Source organism: Sminthopsis crassicaudata, chromosome 2, assembly GCF_048593235.1.
Source record: "Sminthopsis crassicaudata isolate SCR6 chromosome 2, ASM4859323v1, whole genome shotgun sequence".
Taxonomy (NCBI): domain Eukaryota; kingdom Metazoa; phylum Chordata; class Mammalia; order Dasyuromorphia; family Dasyuridae; genus Sminthopsis; species Sminthopsis crassicaudata.
Genome location: NC_133618.1, coordinates 370,914,423 through 370,938,198, shown reverse-complemented (window position 1 = coordinate 370,938,198; position 23,776 = coordinate 370,914,423). Strand labels below are relative to the sequence as shown.

The 23,776-nt window shown below is 39.4% G+C and overlaps 1 protein-coding gene across 1 annotated transcript in view; it reads left to right on the top strand.

Moving 5' to 3' along the window:
• The window catches only part of EXOC3L4 (exocyst complex component 3 like 4), an 85,470-nt gene that overhangs the window by 20,943 nt on the left and 40,751 nt on the right, over nt 1-23,776 (top strand). Inside the window, exons 2-4 of the mRNA XM_074291197.1 lie at nt 15,811-16,178; nt 20,435-20,821; nt 22,951-23,578. Coding sequence (XP_074147298.1) covers nt 15,845-16,178; nt 20,435-20,821; nt 22,951-23,578 — 1,349 coding nt within the window. The 5' untranslated portion in view covers nt 15,811-15,844. The remainder of the gene's footprint in view (nt 1-15,810; nt 16,179-20,434; nt 20,822-22,950; nt 23,579-23,776) is intronic.

Sequence of the window (23,776 nt, the reverse complement as noted above, 5' to 3'; positions counted from 1 at the left end):
GCTAAAGAATGGAATAAAACCGAGGAAGAAGCATGAGCTGGGTGACTAGAGGGTGAGGGGATGTTTGACTGGGGAGGCAGCGACAGCTAAGCTGAAGCTAGCTTTGGATTTGAGCCTAAAAGCAACAAGAAGCTAGTGAAGATTGATAGTACCGGCAGCTGATTTCTCCTAGGTTTCCTTTGCCAAATCTACTTCATGTCTGGTCTCCTAATCTCTGTGCCTCGACAAGCTATTATGGGCTCTTCTCTGCTCTTTCCCCATATCCCTACTCTTGGTGACTTCACCCACGTAATCAGTTAATATCTCTGTGAGGATGACTCTCAACTTTTAGGCTGTCCCCTAATAAACTTATCTTCTCTTCCACAGAGTAACCAAAATAAGCTTACATAAGTATAGATCTGATTTTATCACTTCTTGTGATATGATAATCTTGCGAATGATAATTCATCCTACATTTTTGAAGAGGACCAATGATATCATCAGTGATGTCTTGATTTGTTTATGAACCCCAAATGGGTCATAAAGAATCAGACATGATTGAACAATCACATATTGTCACTAATCCTCTTCTCAAACTCTTTATACCTCCAGCCTCCCTTTGCAGGTCTATTTCATGAGATCCTCTATGACTTGAGTCAGAATGATCTTTTCCTGAAATTCAGCCTCCCATTGGCCACCTCCATTTTCTGCTTGCTTCCACCTCTGAGAAGCTCTATCCTCCTTCAAGATTCAGCTCCTCTTCCCCCTACTTTGGGAAACCTTTCTGATCCCTTTTCTTGTTAGTGTCTTCTCTCGATTCCTCTCCTCTCCTCCTCATTCATATTTATATATATTTTACACATTTCATCCCCCAGTAGAATGTAAGTTCCTTAACAGCAGGATTATTTGTCTTGTCCCTGGATCTTCAGGGCTTAGTATAATGCCTCCCACATGGTAGGCACTTAATAAAAGCTTGTTAGAAAAGATTGGGTTAAATTAATTGGAGAAGAGAGAGATTAGAGACAAAGAAAGATCAGTCTGCTATAACATTCTTGCTTAGAAGAGCTGAGACCTGCTCTGAAGTGTTTGGGACTTTCCATTGTTCCTGAGTCAACAACTTTGTGGGTTTGGAACAAAGTTCAGGATACTAAGTTGCAGGGTTGGGCTGATGGCTTTCTCTCCCCTTTCAACAACAGCCCTGCCCCTTAGGGTGGTGCATATTAATAGAAAACATGTATCATTATTAACCAGAGCTGCTGCCAGGGCTAGATCTGGCCCAACCATACTGGACTTTTAGAAGCCCCCAGCGACACAGGTATAGGGGAGGGGCAGGATCAATAGCTCCTTCCCCTCAAAGGTTTTTGAACATTGAGTTCCAGCTACAAGTTCTCTTCCTGTTCTGAGACACAAGACATGGGACATAGTTTGTCCTTCACTCTCCTGCCAACAATAAAAGTCTCAGTGCAGGAGGATGGCTTTTGGGAGAAAGGGAGGTCACAGATGAATACAGAGAGTGTGGGATTTATGGGATCATAGGATTTAGAGCTAAAAGGTCTTTGAAAATGTAGATTGTTATCTTTGAAAATCAGATCGTTAATTTGACAGAAAAGAAAACTGATAAGTGTCCGAGAAGTAGGAAAACTGGGACGCCAACGCACTGTTGCTAGATTTGTGAGCTTATCCAACCATTCTGAAGAGCAACTTGAAACTGTGTTCAAAGGGCCATAAAACAGTGCATACCCTTTGCATATCTAGCAATACCACTACTGGGTATGTATACCAATGAAATCAAAGAAAAAGGAAAGATTAACATGTATATACAAAAATATTTATAGTAGATCTTTTTTTGTGGTGTCAAAGAATTAAAAATTGAGAGATTGCTCATCAATTGGGGAATGGCTGAACAAGTTGTGGGATATGATTATAAAGGAATAATATTGTGATATTTCTAAAAATGGTGCAGGATGGTTTTGGAAAAAACCTGGAGAGATTTATATGAATTGATATAGATTGAAGTAAGAAAAACCAAGAACACATTGTACACTATAACAGCAATATTATGTAATGATCAACTGTGAATGATTTAGCTATTCTCAGCAATACAAAAGGACAGTCTCAAAGCATTCATGGTGAAATATGCTATCTACCTCCAAAAAAAAAAAAAAAAAAGAATTGATAAAGTCTGAATATAGCCCAAGCATATTATTTTCATTTTCTTTTCTCTGTTTCTATCTCTATCTCTCTGTGTGTCTCTGTCTTTGTCTCTGATTCTGTTTTTCCCTTCTGTCTGTTTCTGTCTTTGTGTCTCTATCTGTCTCTCTGTGTGTGTCTCTGTCTCTCACTGTTTCTGTCTTGTCTGTCTCTCTCTGCCTCTCTTTTCTGTTTCTTTGTCTCTCTGTCTCTGTGTCTCTTCCTTTTCTCTCTCTGTCTCTGTCTGTCTCTGTGCCTCTCTCTTCCTCTCTCTCTCTTTCTCTTGAATTTTCTTCCACAAAATGACTAAGATAGAAATGTTTTCATATTTTACATGATTGCATATGTATAATCTATATCAGACTGCTTACCATCTCAGGAAAAGGGAGAAGGGAGACAGGAAGAGATAGAATTTGGGAGTCAAGACTCCTTCTGGCCTCCTAGCCTTTGCTTTAGCTAGATTCAGGGATGGCCGGAGAACTGATCCCTAAGAGTATAGTTATGTCAATGTCAAAGGGGGCTTCCATTAGAAGGTTCTAGGTCTACAAGTTGATTATCACTTTTTTACCAATAACCAGGCACAGATATCATGGGCTACATTTAACAAATTAACAAAAGCTACAAAGCTGAGTGGGAGAGAAAAAAAGATAAGCATTTTAAAGTACCTACTATGTGTCAGATGCTATGCTGAGTCTCATGTAATTCTCACAACAATCCTGGGAAATACGTGTTTTTGTTATCCTCATTTTACAGTTGAGCAAACTGAGTTTAAGTGACTTGCTCAGAGTTAGATAGCCAGTAAATGTCCAAGGTTAATTATGAACTCAGATCTTCCTGACTTCAGGACGGGTGCTCTATCCACCATGCTTCCTTGGCATCAGGATTCAAAAGGAATCTCATCAGGTAAGAGTAATGTATCTACCCTAATGAAATTAAATCTGACAAGAACAAATGCAAATACCTACATGGATTTCCAGAAAATCAGCTGATGGATCAATGAAATAGAGGAAGTGTTGTGAGAGAACAATTTGTTTGAAAAAGCAAGGGACTACTGATTAAGAGTGAAATGAACAGATTCAACAGAAATACATCTGCTTACCTCACTCTGTATCAGTTCATGTAAGTCCCTCCAGGTTTTTCTGAAAGCAACCTGCTTACCATTTTAAAATATAATAATACAACTACAACATGTAAATAAAAATAGCACCCAAAAGAACTTTGAGTTATGTGGGGGAAATCATCATGGAGAACAAATAATGAATGAAACAGACATCTCCTTCTTAGAAGTAGGGAAGCCAAAGAGATAACTAGGTCAGAATTGTGTGTCCCCTCTCAGATTCAATTGCTACTTCTTTCTATTTAATTTTTTTCTTAGAAGAGAACCAAGGTTATTATTCCAGGTTGAAGGAGGTTGGCAAGTGAGAGTAGTATACCTTTAAGTGATAGTGATATAAAAATGAGATGTCAATAAATTTTATTTTAATAAAAAAAAAGGCTAGGAGTCTTAGTCAATTCAAAATGAATTAGTGACTTGAAAGAGCAGCAAAAAAATCTGACCTATCCTTGGACTGGCAGCATCAAGAGACACATGATGTGCAAGTTCTCTTATCTTCTATCTCTTAGCAGCTTTGTATTCCGTTGTACACTTCCCATTTGAGGGAAGATATCAGAATGTCCAAAAGAGGGAGGGCAGAAAGGCAAAGAGATTGAAAACCATACCAAGGGCATGGGTCTTTGGACCAAAGTTAATGCAGGAATTTGTTTTGCTTGATTATATGTATTTGTAACAGGGGTTTTATTTTTCTTGCTTTCTCAATGGTAGGAGGAGAAAGAAGTGGGAGGCAAAGAATGTAGACAGAAAATAAAAGAAAAAAAATTTTTAAAAATCAGGTGAAGGAACTAGGGAATATTTAGCTTCGGGGAGAGAAAAAATTAGAGGAATATGATGGATGTCTTTAAGTGTTTGAAAGGCTATCATGTAGTAATAATAATAATAATACCATTATATAGTACTTGACTGTTTGCAAAATACTGTACATATGTTACCTCATTTGATACAACTACATAAGGTTATTGTTGTTTAGTCATTTCAACAATGTTTGACTCTTAGTGATCTCATTTTGGGATTTTCTTAGCAAAGCTACTGGCGTGGTTTGCCATTTCATTCTCAAACTCATTTTACAGATGAGGAAACAGATAAATAAGATTAAGTGACTTGCCCAGGGTCATCCAGCTAGTAAGTGTTTGAAGACAGATTTGAACTCATGAAGATGAGTCTTCCTGTTTTTATGCCCGGTGCTCTATTACCTAACTGCCCCAACTATGTTTCTATCATTATCCCTATTTTACAGATGATGAAATTGAGAAAAAGATTGGATCACAAATCCAGGGATATACAGCTACTAAGTGAATGATGTAGGGTTTGGAGTCAAATCTTCTGGACCACAAATCCTGTGTTTAGTCCACTGCACCACCTAGCTACCTTATTAGTAGAAAGATTAGATTTGTTCTGTTTGACTATAAAGGAGAAATCTAATAGTAATGGGAGCAAGTTGAAGAAATATAGATTTATTCTCCTTGTAAGGAAAAAGAGAAATTCAAACAATGGGCTGCTTTTTTCCTTTGGAAGGATTCTTGCTCAAGCACAGATTGCATTAGGTCACCTTTGTGGTCTCTTTCAAGCCTAAGATTTTATGCCATTTCCTGAATTGGAAATACTTTTCCTTATTCTCTCCCCAATTCTTAATTCCCTGTTAGAACCTTATTGCATCCCCCCCCTTTTTTTTTCCCATGAAGCTGTCTCTGACTGTTTCAGCCTACTAGAGATCTCTCCTGTATCAGAACTTTTGTAGTTGTGGTTATTGAAACCCCACAGCTAAAAACTTGATTGCTCAAGAGCTGCCTTTTTCTCTTATTAGAATTAAAGACTTCAGAGATCATCTAATAGGATCATAGATTTGGAGCTGGAGGAGATCCAAGATTATCTAATCTGTTTTAAGATAAACTCAACTCATCTCAGTCTCCTGTTTAGATTTGATGATGGAATTAAATAAAACACCTGCAAGTCCTTCAAAAGTAAATGAAAAGAGAGCTATTTAGCTATAGCAAGGGACAGTTATTCAACAAGGATAACATGAGTGGACTCAGCTGAATGAACTCCCCTTTGTTCTAAGTCTGCCTGCCAATGCTGCAAGCCTGCAGTCTGCAAGCCATAATGGTCTGTCAGGCAAGCATCAGAGAGATTGACTGGAGCTTTTCATGATTGTATTGTACTCAGGTGACAAGTATAGTAATACCAATGGCCCAAGTCTTCAGACATTCTGACTTAATTAATCCTTGAAGATGCTCTCATTATTTTTTAAATAAAAATTAACCTAACTTGCATAGACAATAAGGGAGTGAGGATGAAATGGATAAGGAAGGAAGAGTATTTAGAAATTGTTCCTAACACATAGTTTATTTTATGGATGAAGAACTGCCCCCAAATATTAAGTAACTTACTTGAGGTCACATAGGTAGCAGCAAGAAGTACAGTCACAATTCAAGCCACATCCTCTGACTCTAAATCCAGCACTATTTCTTTTAAATATATATATATATATATATATATATATATATATATATATATATATGTCACATATATATATATATTTATATTTATATAATTTACATTAAATATATATATATTTTTCAAAATCATTACTTTTACAGGCATGAGTATTTCAATATATAGAGAACAGAAAAGAATTATCTATGAATTACTTATTAGGGTCCTATTACATAGAGATTTTAAAGTATATTTTAAATTTATCACAATATTATAAAACTGCCATGCTTGTCTCTATCTCCTGAACTTCCTTCTGTTCTCTCACAAATATTTTTAAAATTTACTTATCTAATATTTTTCCCCAATTACATTCAAAACTTTTTTTTACATTTCTTTTTAAAGATTTTGAATTTTAGATTCTCTCCTTTAGTCCCATCCACAATGAACAAACCAGCAAGTCTTTCATTTAACATTTTTTAAATATCTGACTCTTTCTATTACACTATTTCCCTTTGATTCTCTTATCTCTTATACTATAGTTAGACCAAGAAAAAAAGAGTTCAGGTTTCCATTTTCCTATCTCCCCACATTTGAGTTAGTGCAGGGCTGGACACACAGAGGGACTCAGGCACTAACCAGCTGTGTTCCTTCTCTGTATCTCAGTTCCCTTCCTCTGGAAAAAAATGATACTAACCTTTTTTGGTCCCTTACCACTTGGCTTTCAATCAATTTTCATATATTTTCTAGTCAATATAAAATAAATTCTGGAACTTACACATAGGCATATAAGAAGCTAAATAGATTAATGTTTCATAAAGAAAACTTTGGCATGTAACTTTATTAGGTATCATAACATTGTAAAAATGTTTTATTAGGATAGTTTAAAAAATAAGTGAAACAAGGTTCTATATTATTCTCAATTATCTAGATGGTACAGTGGTTAGTTAGATGCTTGACTTGAAATTACAATTCCTCATCTGTAGTAAATTCAGCCAAAACTTTAAACTTTTGAAAGAGATACCAGTAAATTATGTCCGGCCTCCATTTTGTTTCCTGCCTTCTCTTTGAATGAGTGAGAATTTTGAAAAGACCGAGAAAAAAGACTTCTCTTTGAAAGACTGGGAATCCTGATTTCACATAACATAAGTTGTTTTCAATGAAATTAAAGCCTTGAGCACATTTCATAAGATGTGGGGCATGATTCTCCAAGGATACATCAACAATTTCGTAATTTTAATGATGGGAAATCAATTTGGAATTTCAAGATATTGCAGAGGTTAAATGTTGTTACCAATTTTTTTCTAGCTCATTCATTTGGTCTTGTTCAGTAAGAATTTTCCTTCATCCATTTTCAGATATCCTTTAATACTACCTCCTTTTTCCATGGTGACCCTTCCCTCTCACTGTTTTCTCTCCATTCCAAATTTTTTCACTAACGGCTACTTTTGGAATAGTGAATAAAATTCCAAATATAGGGCATATATCTATATACACACACACACACACACACACACACACACACACACACACACACACACATATATATATATATATATATATATATATATATATATATATATATATATATATATATGGAGAGAGAGAGAGAGAGAGAGAGAGAGAATCATATGTTTATTTATCAAAAATTTCCTGTATTCCCCTATCAAGTTTTTTGTTTTTTTCAATACCTATCCCTCAGACATACTCTAGGTTGGGAACCCCTAAACTAAATAGTCTCTCAATTGCTGTCTAGTTCATCTAGTCTGTGGGCTAAGAAATGCCCAGCTCTAATTCCAATGATATTATGATCCTTCCAGTTCAGATCTAAGATTCTGCCCTCTTATCCCAAAAAATGCTTGTGACCTCTGGCCCCTTCTGAGTCCAAAGGTGATAACACCTCATCCTGGGCCAGCCTGACCTTTCCTCTCTTGTCCAGAATGAAATAAGTTCAGTCTCAGCTATGTCCTGAGCCAGGGAGGAGCCCTTGCAGGAGCAGCTGCTTTGTCACTCAAGGTAGGATGGTTGCAAAGAGTATCTGTGTAGCTCTGGTCTTTGTCTTGAACAGGGGGTACTGAGAATGGGAGAAGAACTCAAAAGACACTAGAGTTGGAAGGAATTTAGAAGAGCATATTGGACATAAAATATCACAGCTGTTTCAGTATGTGTATTTGGGTAGGAAGAGGAGAGAGATAGAAGAGAGAATCTCCAGCTGGAAGAATCTTATCCTACCAATCTAGGGTGATTGAGGTATCTTAACCTGTGGTCTATGAATTTGCTTTCTTAAAAAAATAAAATATTTTGATATTTGTGTTTTAGTATAATTGGTCTTCTATGTATTTTACTATATATATTTAAAAGAGCTATCTTGAGAAAAGGTCCCAACTGCAAAGGGATCCAATGCCACAAAAAAAGGTGAAGAATTCTCTGATCTGTTCCAACTCCCTTATATTACAGAGGCCCAGGAAGAAGAAATGACTGCCTTTAATTTTATTTTTCTTAATAAGCTTTTGACTTGTTTATTATCTTTAATTTTTAATAACTTATTTTAATTTTTCTAGCTTAAATATTTAAAAAGATATCATTTTCAAACACAGAGAAAAGCACAAAAAAGAATTCTACATAAAAATCTGAGTCTCTGTTTCATAATTTTTTTATTTTTAAAAAGTGTAAAATTTTTTAAAAGCTATTATTTTAAAAAAAAAGAAAGAAAGAAATATACATATATTGGATATAAGAAAAAAATATAAAATAAATTTTACTAATTATGGAAAAGGAATTGATCTTCTAGGAGTTGGGTTTCTGTCTTTAGGGAGTTCAGTCTAAGAGAGTAAATAAGATATATACATGGCTCTCACAAAGCACTTTGTTTTGAAACTCTGCATTTATCAAATCAGATCATTCGATAATATGTGACATTTATGAAGCCCTTATAAAGTTTGCTTAAGCATAATATCTTAACAGTTAGGTGGACCTGGAATCAGGAAGAACTAAGTTCAAATTGCTAGCTGTGTGATTCTGGTCTAGTCAGTTCATCTCTGTCTCAGTTTCCCAGGATCTGTTAAATGAAGATTTAGCTCCTACCTCATAGTTTGTTGTGAAGATCAAATGAGATAATAAATGTAAAGTGCTTAGCACATGCCCTGGTATATAGTAGGCACTATATAAATGTTGATTATTTGTATTATTATTATTTAAGCTCCATATCCCTTACAATATATAGGTATTCTTATTCTTATTTTTAGATGATGAAACTGAGGATCAAGGAGACTGAGGGACTTGCCTGCTATGGTATAGCTTTTGTTACAGGCAGGATTTGAACACAGACCTTTCTAACTCCAAAACAATCCTCTGTTCACTCCACCATTGCGTAGCATAGCTGGCTGCGCAGCTGCCTCTCTGATTTCCTATTCCCTTCCCACTCGACTAGACTTTGAGCTTCATGAGAACAGGAATGATAGCTTATCTAAACTGTCACCAAACAGGATTGTGAATAGACTAGAAGCTTAATAAATATTTGTTGTATCATAAAATAAAAACTAGAACATAGCAAGAGAAATATAGATGTCAGAGAGATCACTTCCAATTGGGGATGGATCTGGTCAGCTGCTTGGAGATGGTATCGATTGAAGTGGGCCTCAAGTGCTCTCTGGTAGTAAATGGGCTGTCCTTAAATTTGGTCAAATTCTCCCATTTTTGCAGAGACAAGGGAATGGGTGGATCAGAGAGGCTGTCAGGTATAGGGGAAAGATCACTGGATTTGGAATGAAAAGACTCAGATTTGATTCCTGGATCTGTGGTTTATTTTTTGCATAATCTTAGATATTTTTTTCCTGTTGTTGTATCAAACTCTTTGTGATCCCGTTTAGGGTTTTCTTGGCAAAGATACTGCAATGGTTTGCCATTCTTTCTCCATTTCATTTTACAGATGGGGAAACTGAGGCAAACAGGGTTAAGTGACTTGCTGAGTCACACTAATGATCACACCTAGCTGTCATTGTAACTTTGGATACAGACTTCTTTCCCCTCTCTGAGTCTCACTTGCCTCCTCTGTAAAATGAGGTATTTGGGCTAAATGTTCTTTAAAACTCTAACTCTAAATCCTATCAGCCTCTGGCCTTTCCAGTTCTGTTTTTAAGAACCTCTGAAGTGATGGAGGTCCCTAACTGATAGATGTGTGTTGTTGCTGCTGCTATTGTCTTCCTCACTCTGTTGCACTAGTTTTCTTTCTTTCTTTTTTTTTTTTTTATCAGGCAATAAACATTTATTAGGTGCCTGCCTTGTGCTAAGCACAGTGCTAAGGACTGGGGATACAAAGAAAGCAAACAGTACCTACTCCTAGTATTGGGGTTCAAAGGAGATCCCCAAAAGGTTGGGGTTCCAGACCAGTGTCACGAGGTATCTCAAAAGAACTGGCAGGCTCGGGCAAAGTCCATTATAATTATAACACCAATTGAAGTGGGCTAAGTTCCAAAGAATTCAGCAAAAAAACAGGAGTAAGAAGATAAATTTATAGGAAAAAGGTAAAGAGATCAGGTGTTTCGTGTCACTGATATGTTGCATTCATTTCCCATGAGATAATAGTCACTGAAGGGCAACTAGATGATGCAGTGAATGGTGTTGGGCCTGGAGTCAGAAAGACCTGATTTCAAAATCAGCCTTCTGGGATCCTGAGCAAGTCCCTTAATCTCTGGGAAGGAAATGGCAAACTCCTCCAGGATCTTTGCCAAGAAAACCCCAAATGGGGTCAAGAAGAGTCAGACATTACTGAACAATAACAGTAGCAATCCAGGCAAGACGGCCGAGAAAGCTAACATGATCCTAGATTGCATTAAGAAAGCAGAGTGTCCAGATGGAGGACACTGATATCCCCCTGTACTCTGTCATGGTCAGATCACATCTGGAATAGCGTATTGAATTCTGTGTGCCGTCATTTAGGAAGGACTTTGAGAAACATGAGAATGTTTGGTGGAAGGTGACTAGAACAGGGCAAGCCCTGGAGATTAGGCTATATGTGAGGACTGGATCTAGGAATGTTTATCTGGAGAAGACAAGATTTAAGGGGCCATCAAATGCTTACTCGCTGTATGACCTTAGAAGAGTCATTGTACCTTTGTGAACCTAATTTTTTTCATTTATAAAATAAAGAGATGACGCAATGACTTCTAATATTCCTCCTCACTCTAAATTTATGTCCTTTGCATATTATGAAGGGCTGCTATATAGAAGAAGGATGCAATTTATTCAAGTTGGCTTCTAGAAATAACTAGAAATAATAGTTGGGGCTCAGAAGTGGAGGGTGAGGGGAGAATCAAAAAAAAAAAAAAAAAAGATGTAAGTTTTAGCTTAATGTGAGGAAAGAATTACAAGTGTCCAAAAGGATAATGGGTTGACCTGAAAGGTAATGAGTTTCCCAAAACTAGAGGTCTTCAAACAGGAGTTGGGTTACAATTTGTGGAGGCTATTGTAGAGGGATTCCTTATCTAGGATTGCCCAGTTAGGTTCCTTCTGGCTTTGAAATTCTGGGACTTCATATGACAAGCATAGGATAAGGAGGGAAAATCCCTATGTAGGGAGTAGGAGGCAGAGCATATGGGTCTGGGCCTAGTAGCTGTGTGTGACCTTGGACAAATCAGTCCTCCTCTCTGAAAGATCCTCAGATTTCTTAGTTGCAAACTGATAGGAATGTTTGTACTTCTTATCTCACAGGGCTGTGTAAAAGAAAAAAAAGCATTTTAAATTTTAAAATACTGTGTAAACATAGCCTACTGTCATTACTCTGGCTTCCTCAAACTGTGGGCCTCTTAAGAGCTATCCCCAGCACAAGCCAGGCTTTGGAAGGCTCGGCCTCTACTTAGAAATATGGTTTATGAGCCTCTTTCCCTTATGCTTCCTTGCTAGACCAACCAGAGGATGCACTAGTTAAAAGCAAAACTTAAATAGTATTACAAAATTAATGACAAGGGAAAATTCTCCCATACCCACAGGAGTACAGGGGAAGCTCTAGACTTCCATGTCACTGGATTGGAGAGAAAACATGTGGGTAATGTGCATGCTAGGAAATATGTAGGAGAAAACATGTAGAAGAAGAACACACGAGGTTGGAGAAATTCAAATTCCTAGAGAAGCTTTTTGGCTGGGATTCCTCCCCATTTGGGCCCTGACACTGATGCTTGCTGCCTCAAACCTGTGGGGCTTTTGTCCTTGGAATGTTAATAGAGGACCGGAGAAGGGAAGAAGAGGAAGAAGGACGTGTGTGAGGGGAGCCAGGCTCCTTCCCCTTCCAAGTTCACCTTGGAGAGGTAGAGAGAGATGTTGGGAAGAACAGACAAGATGCAGCGAGATCTAAAATGGAGTGGTTGTCAAGTTGGACTTGGGCAAATAACTTGTTTCTCTGGGCAGCTGATTTCCCACATATAAAATGAAGGGGTTTCACTCCACCAAGCGTTCTTAACCTGGGACTTATGGATGTCTGTGTGGTCTAAGGATAGATTCAGGGAATCCATGAGCCAGATAGGGAAAAAATTCCATTTTAAAAAATCAATCTCTATTTGAAATTTACAAGTACTTTCATTTATTTAAAAGTATCAGGGGCAGCTAGATGAACAATGGACAGAGCATCAGCCCTGGAGTCAGGAGGATCTGAATTCAAAACTGGACCCAGACACTAAATACTTTCTAGTTGTGTTGTGATCCTAGACAAGTCACTTAACTCCAATTGCCTCTCCAAAAAAAAGGACCATAGTGGCTCACTGAGGAGTCCACTAACTTGACCGGACTACCAAAGGGGTGCATGAGGCAAAAGAATGCTAATTATCCCTGCACTAGATCATTTACAGGCCTTTTCTAATTCTTGTGCTCACTTAGTACCGGAAAAAGCATTACATTTTGTGGTGCAGTAGACAGAACTCCAAATCTGGAGTCAGGAAGATCTGAGTTCAAATCCAGCTTCTGACATTAATTGCCTGGACAAGGGAGTTAAACTGTTTGCCTCAGTTTTCGCATCTGCAAAGTGGAGATCCAAAATAAAGTAGGAGCACCTGTCTTCCAAGAGTGTTGTAAGGATCAAATGAGATAATAGTTGTAAAGCACTTATCACAGTGTCTGGCACAGAGCAGATAAAATTAGCTATTTATTATTATATCATATAGTCCAAACCCCTCATTTTATAGATAAGAAAACTAAGGCCCAGAGAATCACAATTATTTGCCAAGGTAGTAAGTAGCTCTAACTTCAATCTAGTTTTTTATCCACTAGGTTTGAGGATTAGTTGCTGGTTTGAGGCAGGGGAAGGCAGGAGGAGTCTAAGTAATTTGATCAGTTCCCTGAAGCTTTGGTGACCCAAGCCATGACTATGCATAATATTGCTAAACCATGGAACTGATACCAGTCATGAAAAGGGCAGGAAACCACCGGGAGAATAAGAAAGAGCCTGCATTTTTCCCTCTTTCCCCTCCTGTCTAGTCAGAAAGGAGACTTCAGAATTACCATATCTCCTAGAAAGAGAATACTTAGATCTGTCTTCCCTCCCACAGGCTATGGACAGCTTAAACAATCCCTGGAAATTCTAACCTTTAACAATCCTTTTCTTGGTCAGGCTCTAAGTTCCTTTTTGGGAGGCTGGCTCTTCCATCTTTGCCAAGTTATCTTTTTTTTTTTTTCCCCTGAGGCTGGGGTTAAGTGGCTTGCCCAGGGTCCCACAGCTAGGAAATGTTAAGTGTCTGAGACCAGATTTGAACTTGGGTCCTCCTGACTTCAAGGCTGGTGCTCTATCCACTGCGCCACCTAGCTGCCCCCCCAAAAATTATCCTTAAGGTTGCGTTTGTTCCTTCTTTGTCCCCTCTAGACCATGAGGTTCAAGAAAGGCCTGTATCTTTTCCTCTTATTTTTCTTGCCTATAAAGCTCCAGAAGTTTTATAAGTCAGTATGCTCTTCTTGTCTTTCTCATACTATAGAATATATAATATCAGCATGAAGAAGTACTTAAAACGTACTCTTTCACAAAGACATGGGGGTACCTACCTTTAATCGTTGTTAGGAGGGAAACTGAGGCTGACAGATCTGAGCTCAGGAGTTCTAAGCTGTAGGGGGTTAAGCCACCGGACTGCACTAAGATTATGGGAGGTGGGGCTCAGGTTAGAAACAGCTAGTCTAATGGGACTGGAAAAGGAAGAAAGGAAGAAAAGAAGGAAGAAATGAGCAAACAAAAAAAAAAGAGAGAGAAGGGTTAAAGAGGGAGGGAAGAAAGAAAGGAAGGAAGATGATTTTCAGACTTGGAAAAGACTTTCTCATCTCAAACCAGAGGTGGATAGAGTACTAGCCCTAAGTCAGGAGGACCTGAGTTCAAATTATCCTCATACACTTAATATTGATTAGCTACGTGACTTCGGGCAAGTCATTTAACCCTGATTGCCTCTCTTTAAAAAAAAATTTTTTTTAAAATATATTTTCAACAAATGTATTCCAATATAATTGGTTTTCTTTGTAATCTTATGTATTTTATTTTGTGCATTTAAAAATAATATTTTGAGAATATTTCACCAGATTGCCAAAGAGGTCCATGACACAAATAGATTAAGAACCCCAGATCTAATTCAGTCTCCTCATTTTGCAAGTGGAGAAACTGGGATCAAAAGAAGTGAAATGATTTTTCCATTGTCATATGGATAGGAAAATGGGGGTTTGACAAAGGATAGAATATAGACAGACTTATCTCTCACCTGCTATACTGGGGTCCTACTCACTGAGCCAGGGTTATAACGCCTCATTTTGGGGGCTGCCCTCGCCCTGAGAACAAAGAGAAAGAATATATTTTCCTTTGCCCCTGGCTTTCTTATCCCCAAATATTTAAGCAGGGGCCATCCACATTCATGTTAAATATAGACATAACTAGCATACAACTCTGTTCTTCCCTCCTTTCCTTTTCCCTTTCCCTCATGCCCAACTCAGATAAGCCATGCCTTTGTGCTGGGTTACTTTATACAGGAAATCTTTCTGGTATTCTACTTATAGACTGGTCGATGATCTCCCTCTTGAGCCTGGGACTTCTCTGCCTCCTCCGGGTAAGCTAGGGCTTTGTCCCCTGCCCCTTGCCCAGGCCAGCCTGCCACCCAGAGCACCCACTCATGCCAAGCTGCAACCTGAACTCACCCTTCATCCCAGGGTGTAGCCCTCTGAAGAACCTTAAAATCTAGTTTCTCTTTGGGAGGAAAGACTCTGCCCATCTTCTCTGAAATTTGTGGCAGGAAGATATAGAGAGGAGTTAACAAAATTTCTTCCTAAGAAGCCCATAAATTGCCTCAGTCTTCTCCAATGCTTTTCTCCCTGAAATTTTGTCCTTGTCTCAGGGCTCAACAAGAAATTGGCCTATTAGGGGATGGGCAGGAGCAATCATAGTGTCTGAGGCAGTAAACCTACTTGTGTATCCAGCCTCCCAGACGAAGCTGTTTGTTGGGAGCATAAAGGGAGAAGATGACTTTGGGAGTGGAAAAACCACATGGGAGGAGGTGGAGCCTCTCTCCTTCTTCCTTTGGGTTCCTGTGGGAGGGCACCAAAAATAAGTATTATAGCATAATTTTTAAAAATGCAGCTTTGGGAGCCAGGATATCTGCCTGCCAGTCCTGACTTTTCCTTCCAGTAACTTGCTTTGTAATTTTATATCTCTGGGTCTGAGTTTCTTCAACTATTTTTATAGGAGATGATTCTTAATGTTGGTTTGTTTGTTTTAATATTTTAACACATTTTTAAACCATTTTCCTCTTTTCTGTATATTCTCTGTTTGCCAACAACCTTCCTAAAATGTGGCATCTGAGAAATTTGATAACAAATATTTATTAAGCAAGAGTCTGTCCTAGGTGATGAGGATGTGAAGAAGAAAACCAAATGTCTCTTCTTTTAAGGAGCTTACAATCTACTACTCTGGAGGCAATACTTTTTAGAAAAGAAATCCTGAGGGTAAGAGTATCTGGGATTAGCTCCCTAAATGCTTGTATTCTATGACATCCAAATAATTGAAAAGAGGCTGAGTTATTTGCCAAGGCTGGATTAATTGGGAAATAATGAATGGGTATCTCTTGGGTTCTTCTCTTTGTTCTCAGACTCCTTTGAGGCCCCAGAACATCTCTGTCAAGTATGAGGGACCAGAAGCATCAGCAGAGGAGTTCCCCCCACAAGGACTCTCTGACCCAGAGCCATGGGACAGAGATTGACGACTCTTCCAGTTTGAGTCCCAAAAAGGAAAAGAATGGCTCTCTGAGAATTGGAAGTTTTAAGAGGACCTTCTCATGGAAGAGCAACCACGTGGTGGAGGAGAAGCCCATCCGTGGGAGCTTACGTTCGCTCCTCAGCTCCTTCCAAAAGGCGGAGGAGAAAGAGGCAGACAAATCTAAGAAGTCATCTCATGGTCCTCAGATAAGACAACAGATGAGCTCTGAAAGGGAGCCTCTGGAGGAGGAGTCTGAAGCAGGTGAGAGTAGAAATTAAGTCTGACATGAACAAGGCTTTGAGGGCTTACAAGTTCAAACCATGAAATTACACACACATTACATATCTGCATAACATTTTACAGTTTATTAGGCACTTCAAAAATAAATCTTTATATACTATAAAGAGCTTTACCTTTTATAAAATTTTACATACAAGGTATTTTATGATTTATGAAGGTTTTTACAAAATATTTTTAGCTTATTAAATATTTATGGTTTTGAAGATGCTTTGCCACTTATAAAGTGTTTTTATAGTTTACCAAGAAATACATTGTTTGTAAGTACTTTTATAGCTTGCAGAACTTTCACCAGTTACCCTGCTTTGTATTATTTACTGGATTTCACAGCTTTATAAAACACTTTACTGTTTGCAGTTTGAGGTGCATCACAATTTATGGATCATTTTCCATTTTAAAAAATATCATTTATATTTTGTTCTTAAATGTTTACAATGGGATTTGGAGTTTATAAATCATTTACAATTTATAAAGCATTTCACAGGTTATAAAATGTTTTCTGATCTATTATGTCATTGGATTCCCTTAATACTCTCCCCTTAGTGCGGGCATGTCATTGCACTTGAAATTTTCCCCATGAAGGGCTTTTGGATTAAAAAATAAAACAAAAACAAAAACAACCCCCCCAAAAAAAACACTTAGTTCTGATTAATTTAAATGAGACAGTATAGGAATGTAACAGGACTTCTGATTTCACTAATCTAGGGAATTCTTAGACTAGGAAATTCCTTCTGTCAGTACAGGTCAGCATCTTTTCTCTTTATCTTAGAGACTACATTGTCTTGAGCCCGTAGAAATTATATGACTTATCCAAAGTCAGGACTTTTCCGAGATATCCATTAGGAAGTAAAGAACAGGAAAAGAAAAAGATTACTAAGCCTTAGGTGCCATTTGGTATCGGTAGCTAAGATTTTCATTAGATGATTACAGATAATGAATGCATTAAAGACAGGGGCAGATGGAGAGTTCCTCACACTGTGATTTTCTGAACAAATCATATTATTCTGGAACAGACTGAAGCCATTATAATGTGCTTGGGGTAGGGAGAATAGTCCTAAACCCATAGTTGGACTGGTTCCCATTCCTTCAACTCAAAATTATTCAATATAAATGCTATTCTGAGGAATGAGGTAGACAGTAATTATTCTATTACAGGTTAAATATGTATAATTCTTTTAAACATATTTCCATATTTGTCATGTTGTTCAAGAAAAAATAGACCAAGAAGGGGGAAAAAAAACCATGAGAAAGAAGCAAACAAAAAAAAGGTGAAAATACTATGCTTCAATCCATATTCAGTCTCCATAGTTCGTTCTCTCTCTCTCTCTCTCTCTCTCTCTCTCTCTCTCTGTCTCTCTGTCTCTCTCTCTCTGTCTCTCTGTCTCTCTGTCTCTCTGTGTCTCTGTCTCTGTCTCTCTCTCTCTCTCTCTGTCTCTCTGTCTCTCTCTCTCTCTCTGTCTCTCTCTCTCTGTCTCTCTCTCTCTGTCTCTCTCTCTCTCTCTGTCTCTCTCTCTCTCTCTCTCTCTCTGTCTCTGTCTCTGTCTCTCTCTCTCTCTCTCTGTCTCTCTGTCTCTCTGTCTCTCTCTGTCTCTCTCTCTCTCTCTCTCTCTCTCTCTCTCTCTCTCTGTCTCTCTCTCTCTCTGTCTCTCTCTGTCTCTGTCTCTGTCTCTCTCTCTCTCTCTCCTGTCTCTGTCTCTGTCTCTGTCTCTCTCTGTCTCTTCTCTCTCTCTCTCTCTCTCTCTCTCTGTCTCTCTCTCTCTCTCTGTCTCTCTCTCTCTCTCTCTGTCTCTCTCTCTCTCACTTTCTCTCTCTCTCTCTCTGTCTCTCTCTCTCTCTGTCTCTCTCTGTCTCTGTCTCTCTCTCTCTCTCTCTCTCTCTCTCTCTCTCTCTCTCTCTCTCTGTCTCTCTCTCTCTCTGTCTCTCTCTCTGTCTCTCTCTCTCTCCTCTCTCTCTCTCTCTCTCTCTCTCTCTGTCTCTCTCTCTCTCCTCTCTCTCTCTCTCTCTCTCTCTCTCTCTCTCTGTCTCTCTCTCTCTCTCTCTCTCCGCATGGCATTTTTAAAGAAGATAATTTTGGCAGATGTTTGAAGGATGGGTTAGAGAAAGGAAACCCTGGAAGTAGGGAGATTAATGAGGAGGTTATTAAGAGATAATCAGGGATAACACTAGGGATGGTAGCAATATGAGTGGAGAAGGGGTTGGATTCAAGAGATGTGAAACTCCCAATTTGAGGTGACCACGAATAGGTTCAGTCAATCCTAAAATGATGTGGAAGAGGGCCAAGGTCTCCCTGACTCCCCATCACTAGTGTCATGGACAGGTAGGTATCAGCTACTTCATAAACCAGGGATTTCCAGCAAGGGAGATTCCAAATATAGTGGTGAGGATGGAGACCACTTTCTCTGATGGAGACCTTCAGTTTTTATAAGTCTCTCCAGGCCTTTCTGAATCATCCTGCTGGTCATTTCTTACAGAATGGTAATATTCCATAATATTCATATACCACAATTTATTCAGCCATTCCCCAACTGATGGGCATTGAGTCAGTTTCCAGTTTCTGGCCACTACAAAGAGGACTGCCACAAGGGTGGACCTCTTCTAATGAGGGTCTGGAGCACATGACTTTGATCTCTCAGTTCTAGTCAAAGATTACCTATATCCATATCATCTTTCTGACAAAAGGAAGAATCCACATTTCTCAGGCTTGACTGACTAAAACACAATGGGCAGGAAGTAATTGATTCAACCTAGATGCTATGGTCTAGGTGCAGTAAATTTTTGGCACAGGTGAGTAAATGTCTTTCAAAGGTGAGCTTTGAACAAGAAAATAGGTCAGGGAAGAAGCCTGGATCTCCTCATAATTGGCTATTAATAATCATTTCTTTCTCAATGTTGGATAAATATGAGCTTTTCTTTCATTGTACTGTTTGATTTGGGGGACTAGCTATGGAAAGATGGTGAGAGTCAGCGTGGTTTTGGACTAGTTATGTACTGACAGGCAGCCAGGTGATATAGCTGATAGATAGCTGGGCCTGGTGTCAGAAAGACTCAAGTTCAAATCCAACTTCAAGCACTTCCTAGCTGTGTGACCCTGAGCAAATCATTTAACTTGTCTGCCTCAGTTTCTTCAACTGTGAAATGGGGATAATAATGATTATTGTACAGGGTTGTTAAAGGGTTAAATGAGATACTTTAAAGCACTTAACACAGTCCTGGAAAATAGTAAATGCTTTATAAATGCCAGTTCCCTTCCCTATTTTGTGGAGTGAAGGCTAAACTTAATTAGAAAACCCTGGATTAAAATCCTACTTGAGATATCATTAGCTGTGTGACCCTCACAGAGGTTTTTGTTTGTCCTTTGTTCTGAAAGAGGACCAAAACATCAGGGAGGCAATACCCTGACATGCAAGTGAATTGGATTTGAGGGAGGGAGGGCTGGGCAAGGTCATCTGCCTCAGTTTACCCTCCAAAGCCATCTGATATAGATAGAGATGACTAGAGATGGCCCTAGATGTAATGGGAGACTTTGGCCTTTTTCAGCTAAGCTCAAATATTATGCTTCAACAAGTCTCAGCTTGAATCTGGCTCATCGATTCAGTGATTAGGATAGGTAGCAATTGAGACAAAGAATCTCCTCTTTCACTTAATCCAAAAAAAAAATCTAAACAAATGAATGAATGAATCTGGAAGGGTTTCTGGCCAAAGCAGAAATGACTGCTATTCACATTCCATGGGAGTCAATCAGGACTCAAACAGTGACTCTGGACCAGGCTGTCTCAGAAACCATCCTAGTGAACCTCAGATAATAGCACAGCAGGTGTCCTCTGGAATAGCCTCTGGAGGAGGAGTGTGAAATAGGTAAGGGGGGCCTGGCCTGAGCAAGGCTTTTAGAACTGACAAGTCATAACTATGGCATATTAACCAGTTTGCAGCATTTTATAGTTTAAATAATATTTCAAAAATAAATCTGCTTTATATACTACAAAGTACTTGACCATCTATAAAACATTTTGCATCCAGTTTGCAAAGTATTTTATGATTTAACTTCTGTACCTTCATCTATAAAATGAGAGGGGTAGACTCAAGGGCCTCTAAGATTCTTTCTAGTTCTTGTGTTCATTTCAAGTTGTTTCAAGCTCAAAAGCCTATGTACCCTAACTTGGGGATCCAGAATCCTGCTGCCTTGTGGAATCTCATTGGGGCTCTTTTCTCTCTGTCCTCAGATTCCTCCAGTAAGACCAAGCCGGAAAAAACAAAGGGCCCCCAGCAAGAGAAACAAAGAAACTCTAGCAAGCCTTGCTCTCCCGCCCAGAGACAGACTAGAAGGAAGCTTAGTATGGACTCCACCAACTCCAGCACTGGAAAGGAGGAGGATGTTGGTCTTGGGCTGTCCAACTTCAAGAGGACTATTTTAAGGATGAGCAAGAGGGAAAGCCCTGAGGGCCTGGCAGCCGAGGAAAGTGGCTTTCTTCGAAAGAGCTCACGCTTCCTCAAGTCCTTCAGGAAAAATGAGGAGGAGGTGACCAGCCGAGTTCCAAGGCTACCAAAGAGATCCCTCGGGTCCCCTGAAGAAGAAGAACCCGCAGGGATCACAATGGAAGCGGAGGAAGGTAAGGAGAATAGCAACCACTTATCAGAAGAGCAATCCCTCACCTGTAGGGTGGGTGAAGTTGTAAGGGACTCCAAAAGGTTGGGGTCATAGACCGGCGTTGCGAGATGTCTCAAAATAATTTACAGGCTTGAACCCATATCCAAGTCAAGGGACAAAGTTTTTTGTAATTGTAACACCAATTGAAGCAGGCTCAAATCCAAAGATTTTAGCAAAGAACCTGGAGCAAGGAGACACATTTATCCAGTTCACGTCATCAATATGTTAATTTTATGGCCTAGAGATAGAACTGAGGAGTGATCTCAGGAATTTGATTATCACTGACCAGCAGACCTAGGACTATCCTAAAGCCAGAAGACTTTAGAATCTTTGACAGACAGCATTGTCCAAACAATAGCCTTCTAAGATTAGAGTCTCAGATCACTAATGTATCTTCCCTAAACTTTAAGGGAAGAAATATTATATTCTTAGACCAGAAGACTTACAATCATTGACAAAACAATAACATTCTTAGCCCAGAGGGCCTCGGGATCAGATTCCAAAGCCAGAAGATTTAGAATCATTGACAGAATGTTAGAACAGAAGCCCCCCTAAAACCCCCCCTAAGGTCTAGAGGCCTTAAAATTATTTCATCTCCTTCAGAAGCTATATTTCATCAATCTTAACAGTTTATGAATTCTGGAAAGCTTTATTTATGCTTTTACAACTGAGCAGATGTTGTGGCATATTAACCCGTTTGCCTCAAGGCTCCCACTTTATGTAAACCCTCATTGCCTCTGTTTTAGACTATTCCTTAAAGACCCCTACTTGTCTCTCTGCCTCTGGTTTTTTCCTTCTTTAATCCATATCCCTAATGTAGGTTTCATGAAGCAGGCCATATCTCTTCACAGAAACCTTTAGATGATCCCTGTGTATAGGATCAACTAAATTCCTTAGCCTGGCATTCAAGGCTCATCACAATCTGACTCACTAATTGAGTTCCAGCCTTATTTCTGCCTCAGATTTCTTTCACATACTCTCAGCTCCCCCAAACCAAACTGTTTTGTTTTGTTTTCCCCAAACTCAACATGTCATTTTAAAAAATTTCCCTGGCTTCAGGCAGGTCATCCATCATTCCTGCATGTATCTCAATTGACACAACTTCTGTGCAGGCCTTTCTGATTCCTTCTAGCTGAAACTGCTCTGTCTCCTCAGATTTTCCCAGAACACTTGCTATCCTATGTTCCTGTCAATGTCCACCTTGTGTTACACACACCTGTTATAACCTTCCAGGTAACTTCTCTTGAGAGTAGCAACTTTGTCATGTGTCTTTGCATCCCCTGGGCTACTTTCATGCCTGTATAAAGTAGGTATATTTACTACATAATAAAGCTTCAATTCAATTCAATTAACATATATTAAATTCTTAGGTGCTGTGCTAAGTATTGGGAATATAGGTAAGAAAATGAAAGACAGCCCTTATTCTCAAGGTGCTTACAGTCTAATGAATTAACTTTTTTTTTTTTTAAATAATACCTTGAGGCTTAAAAAGCACTTTTCAATTGAACTGAACTTTATGGATTAAAATGTACTTTAATATTTACAAAACACTTTATAATTTCCTAAGGGCCTTACAGTTTATAGTATGATTTCTAGTCTATTACCTCTTTTGGTGTTGTTTGGGGTGCTAGGTGGTGCCATAGAGCATCAAGTGCCAGGTCTGGAGTCAGGAAGATTCATCTTCATGAGTTCAAATCCATTCTCAGACACTTACTAGTTGTGTGACTCTGGGCAAGTCACTTAACCCCATTTGCCTCAGTTTCCTCATCTGTAAAATGAGCTGAATAAAGAAATGGTAAATTACTCTACTGTCTTAAATTACTCCACTATCATTGCTAAGAAAACCTCCAATGGGGTCATGAAGAGTCAGACACGACTTAAAAAAATGTTGGGTTTTTTTTTTTATTGCTTTGATCCTTACAACAAATTCATGGTTATTATCCCCATTTTATAGAGGAGGAAACTGAGGCTCTCAAAGGGAAAGTCAGTCACATTCTCAGGAAATAGTCACCTGTCAGAGTGGTCTTACAGCTTCTAGGTCAGGGCTGTGTCCCTTACCCCCAGACACTTACCATTCTTCTCTTTGGACAGAAAAGCCCATCTCTGATCTCATTGCTGAACGGCAGCTGCTGAAAGCCTTTTCCCGGCTGAGTCAGCAGGAGGCCAGCCTTGTGGAGGACCATCGCTTGGGGAAGTTCAAGGACAATCCCACTGCCTATGTTCGCCAGGCCATGGACATCTGTCTTCATTATGACATGATAGTAGCCGAGATCAGGAACATTGTGGGGGAGACGCTGAGCCAGCCTGGGGTGGACTCAGAGGCCCTGAAGTGCGTGGAGCAGCTGATTGAGAAGGAGGAGGAGGTTCACCCAGACCGGCCCACCAGCGACATCCTGAGAGCTCCTCGGAAGTGGAGGCACCTGTGGGGGGAGGCAGTGAAGAAGAGTGCCCAGGATCGAGTGGGGAAGGTGGGCCAGGGCACCAGCGAATCGAGCCTGGCCAGCCTCCTTGCAGACCTGGGCAGGGTGGTCAAGCAGGACCTGGTGAAGATCTGGAGGGAGGTGCAGCCCTGCTACCCCAAGGACTTCCCGGTGTGGAAGACCTATGTGGACGCTTTCCACGGAGCCGTGTCTGCCCGGCTTCAGGAGCTCCTGCAGAAGGCTCAGGGCTTTGAGCAACTTTATGTGATAATGGACTGGGTAGCCAACGTCTACTGCGGGTGAGTCCCTCTGGGCTCGGGATGAGATGGAGGGAGGAATCATGGAGCAGGTGGGCTGGGAGGGATATAGGATTGTAGATTCACTTCAGAGGTCATTTAGTCCAACTTCCTTATTTCACAGGTAAGGAAATTGAGATCCATGACATGCACAAAGTCACAGAAATAGTATGTGTCCAAGAGTGTGTGGGAGATTCAAAG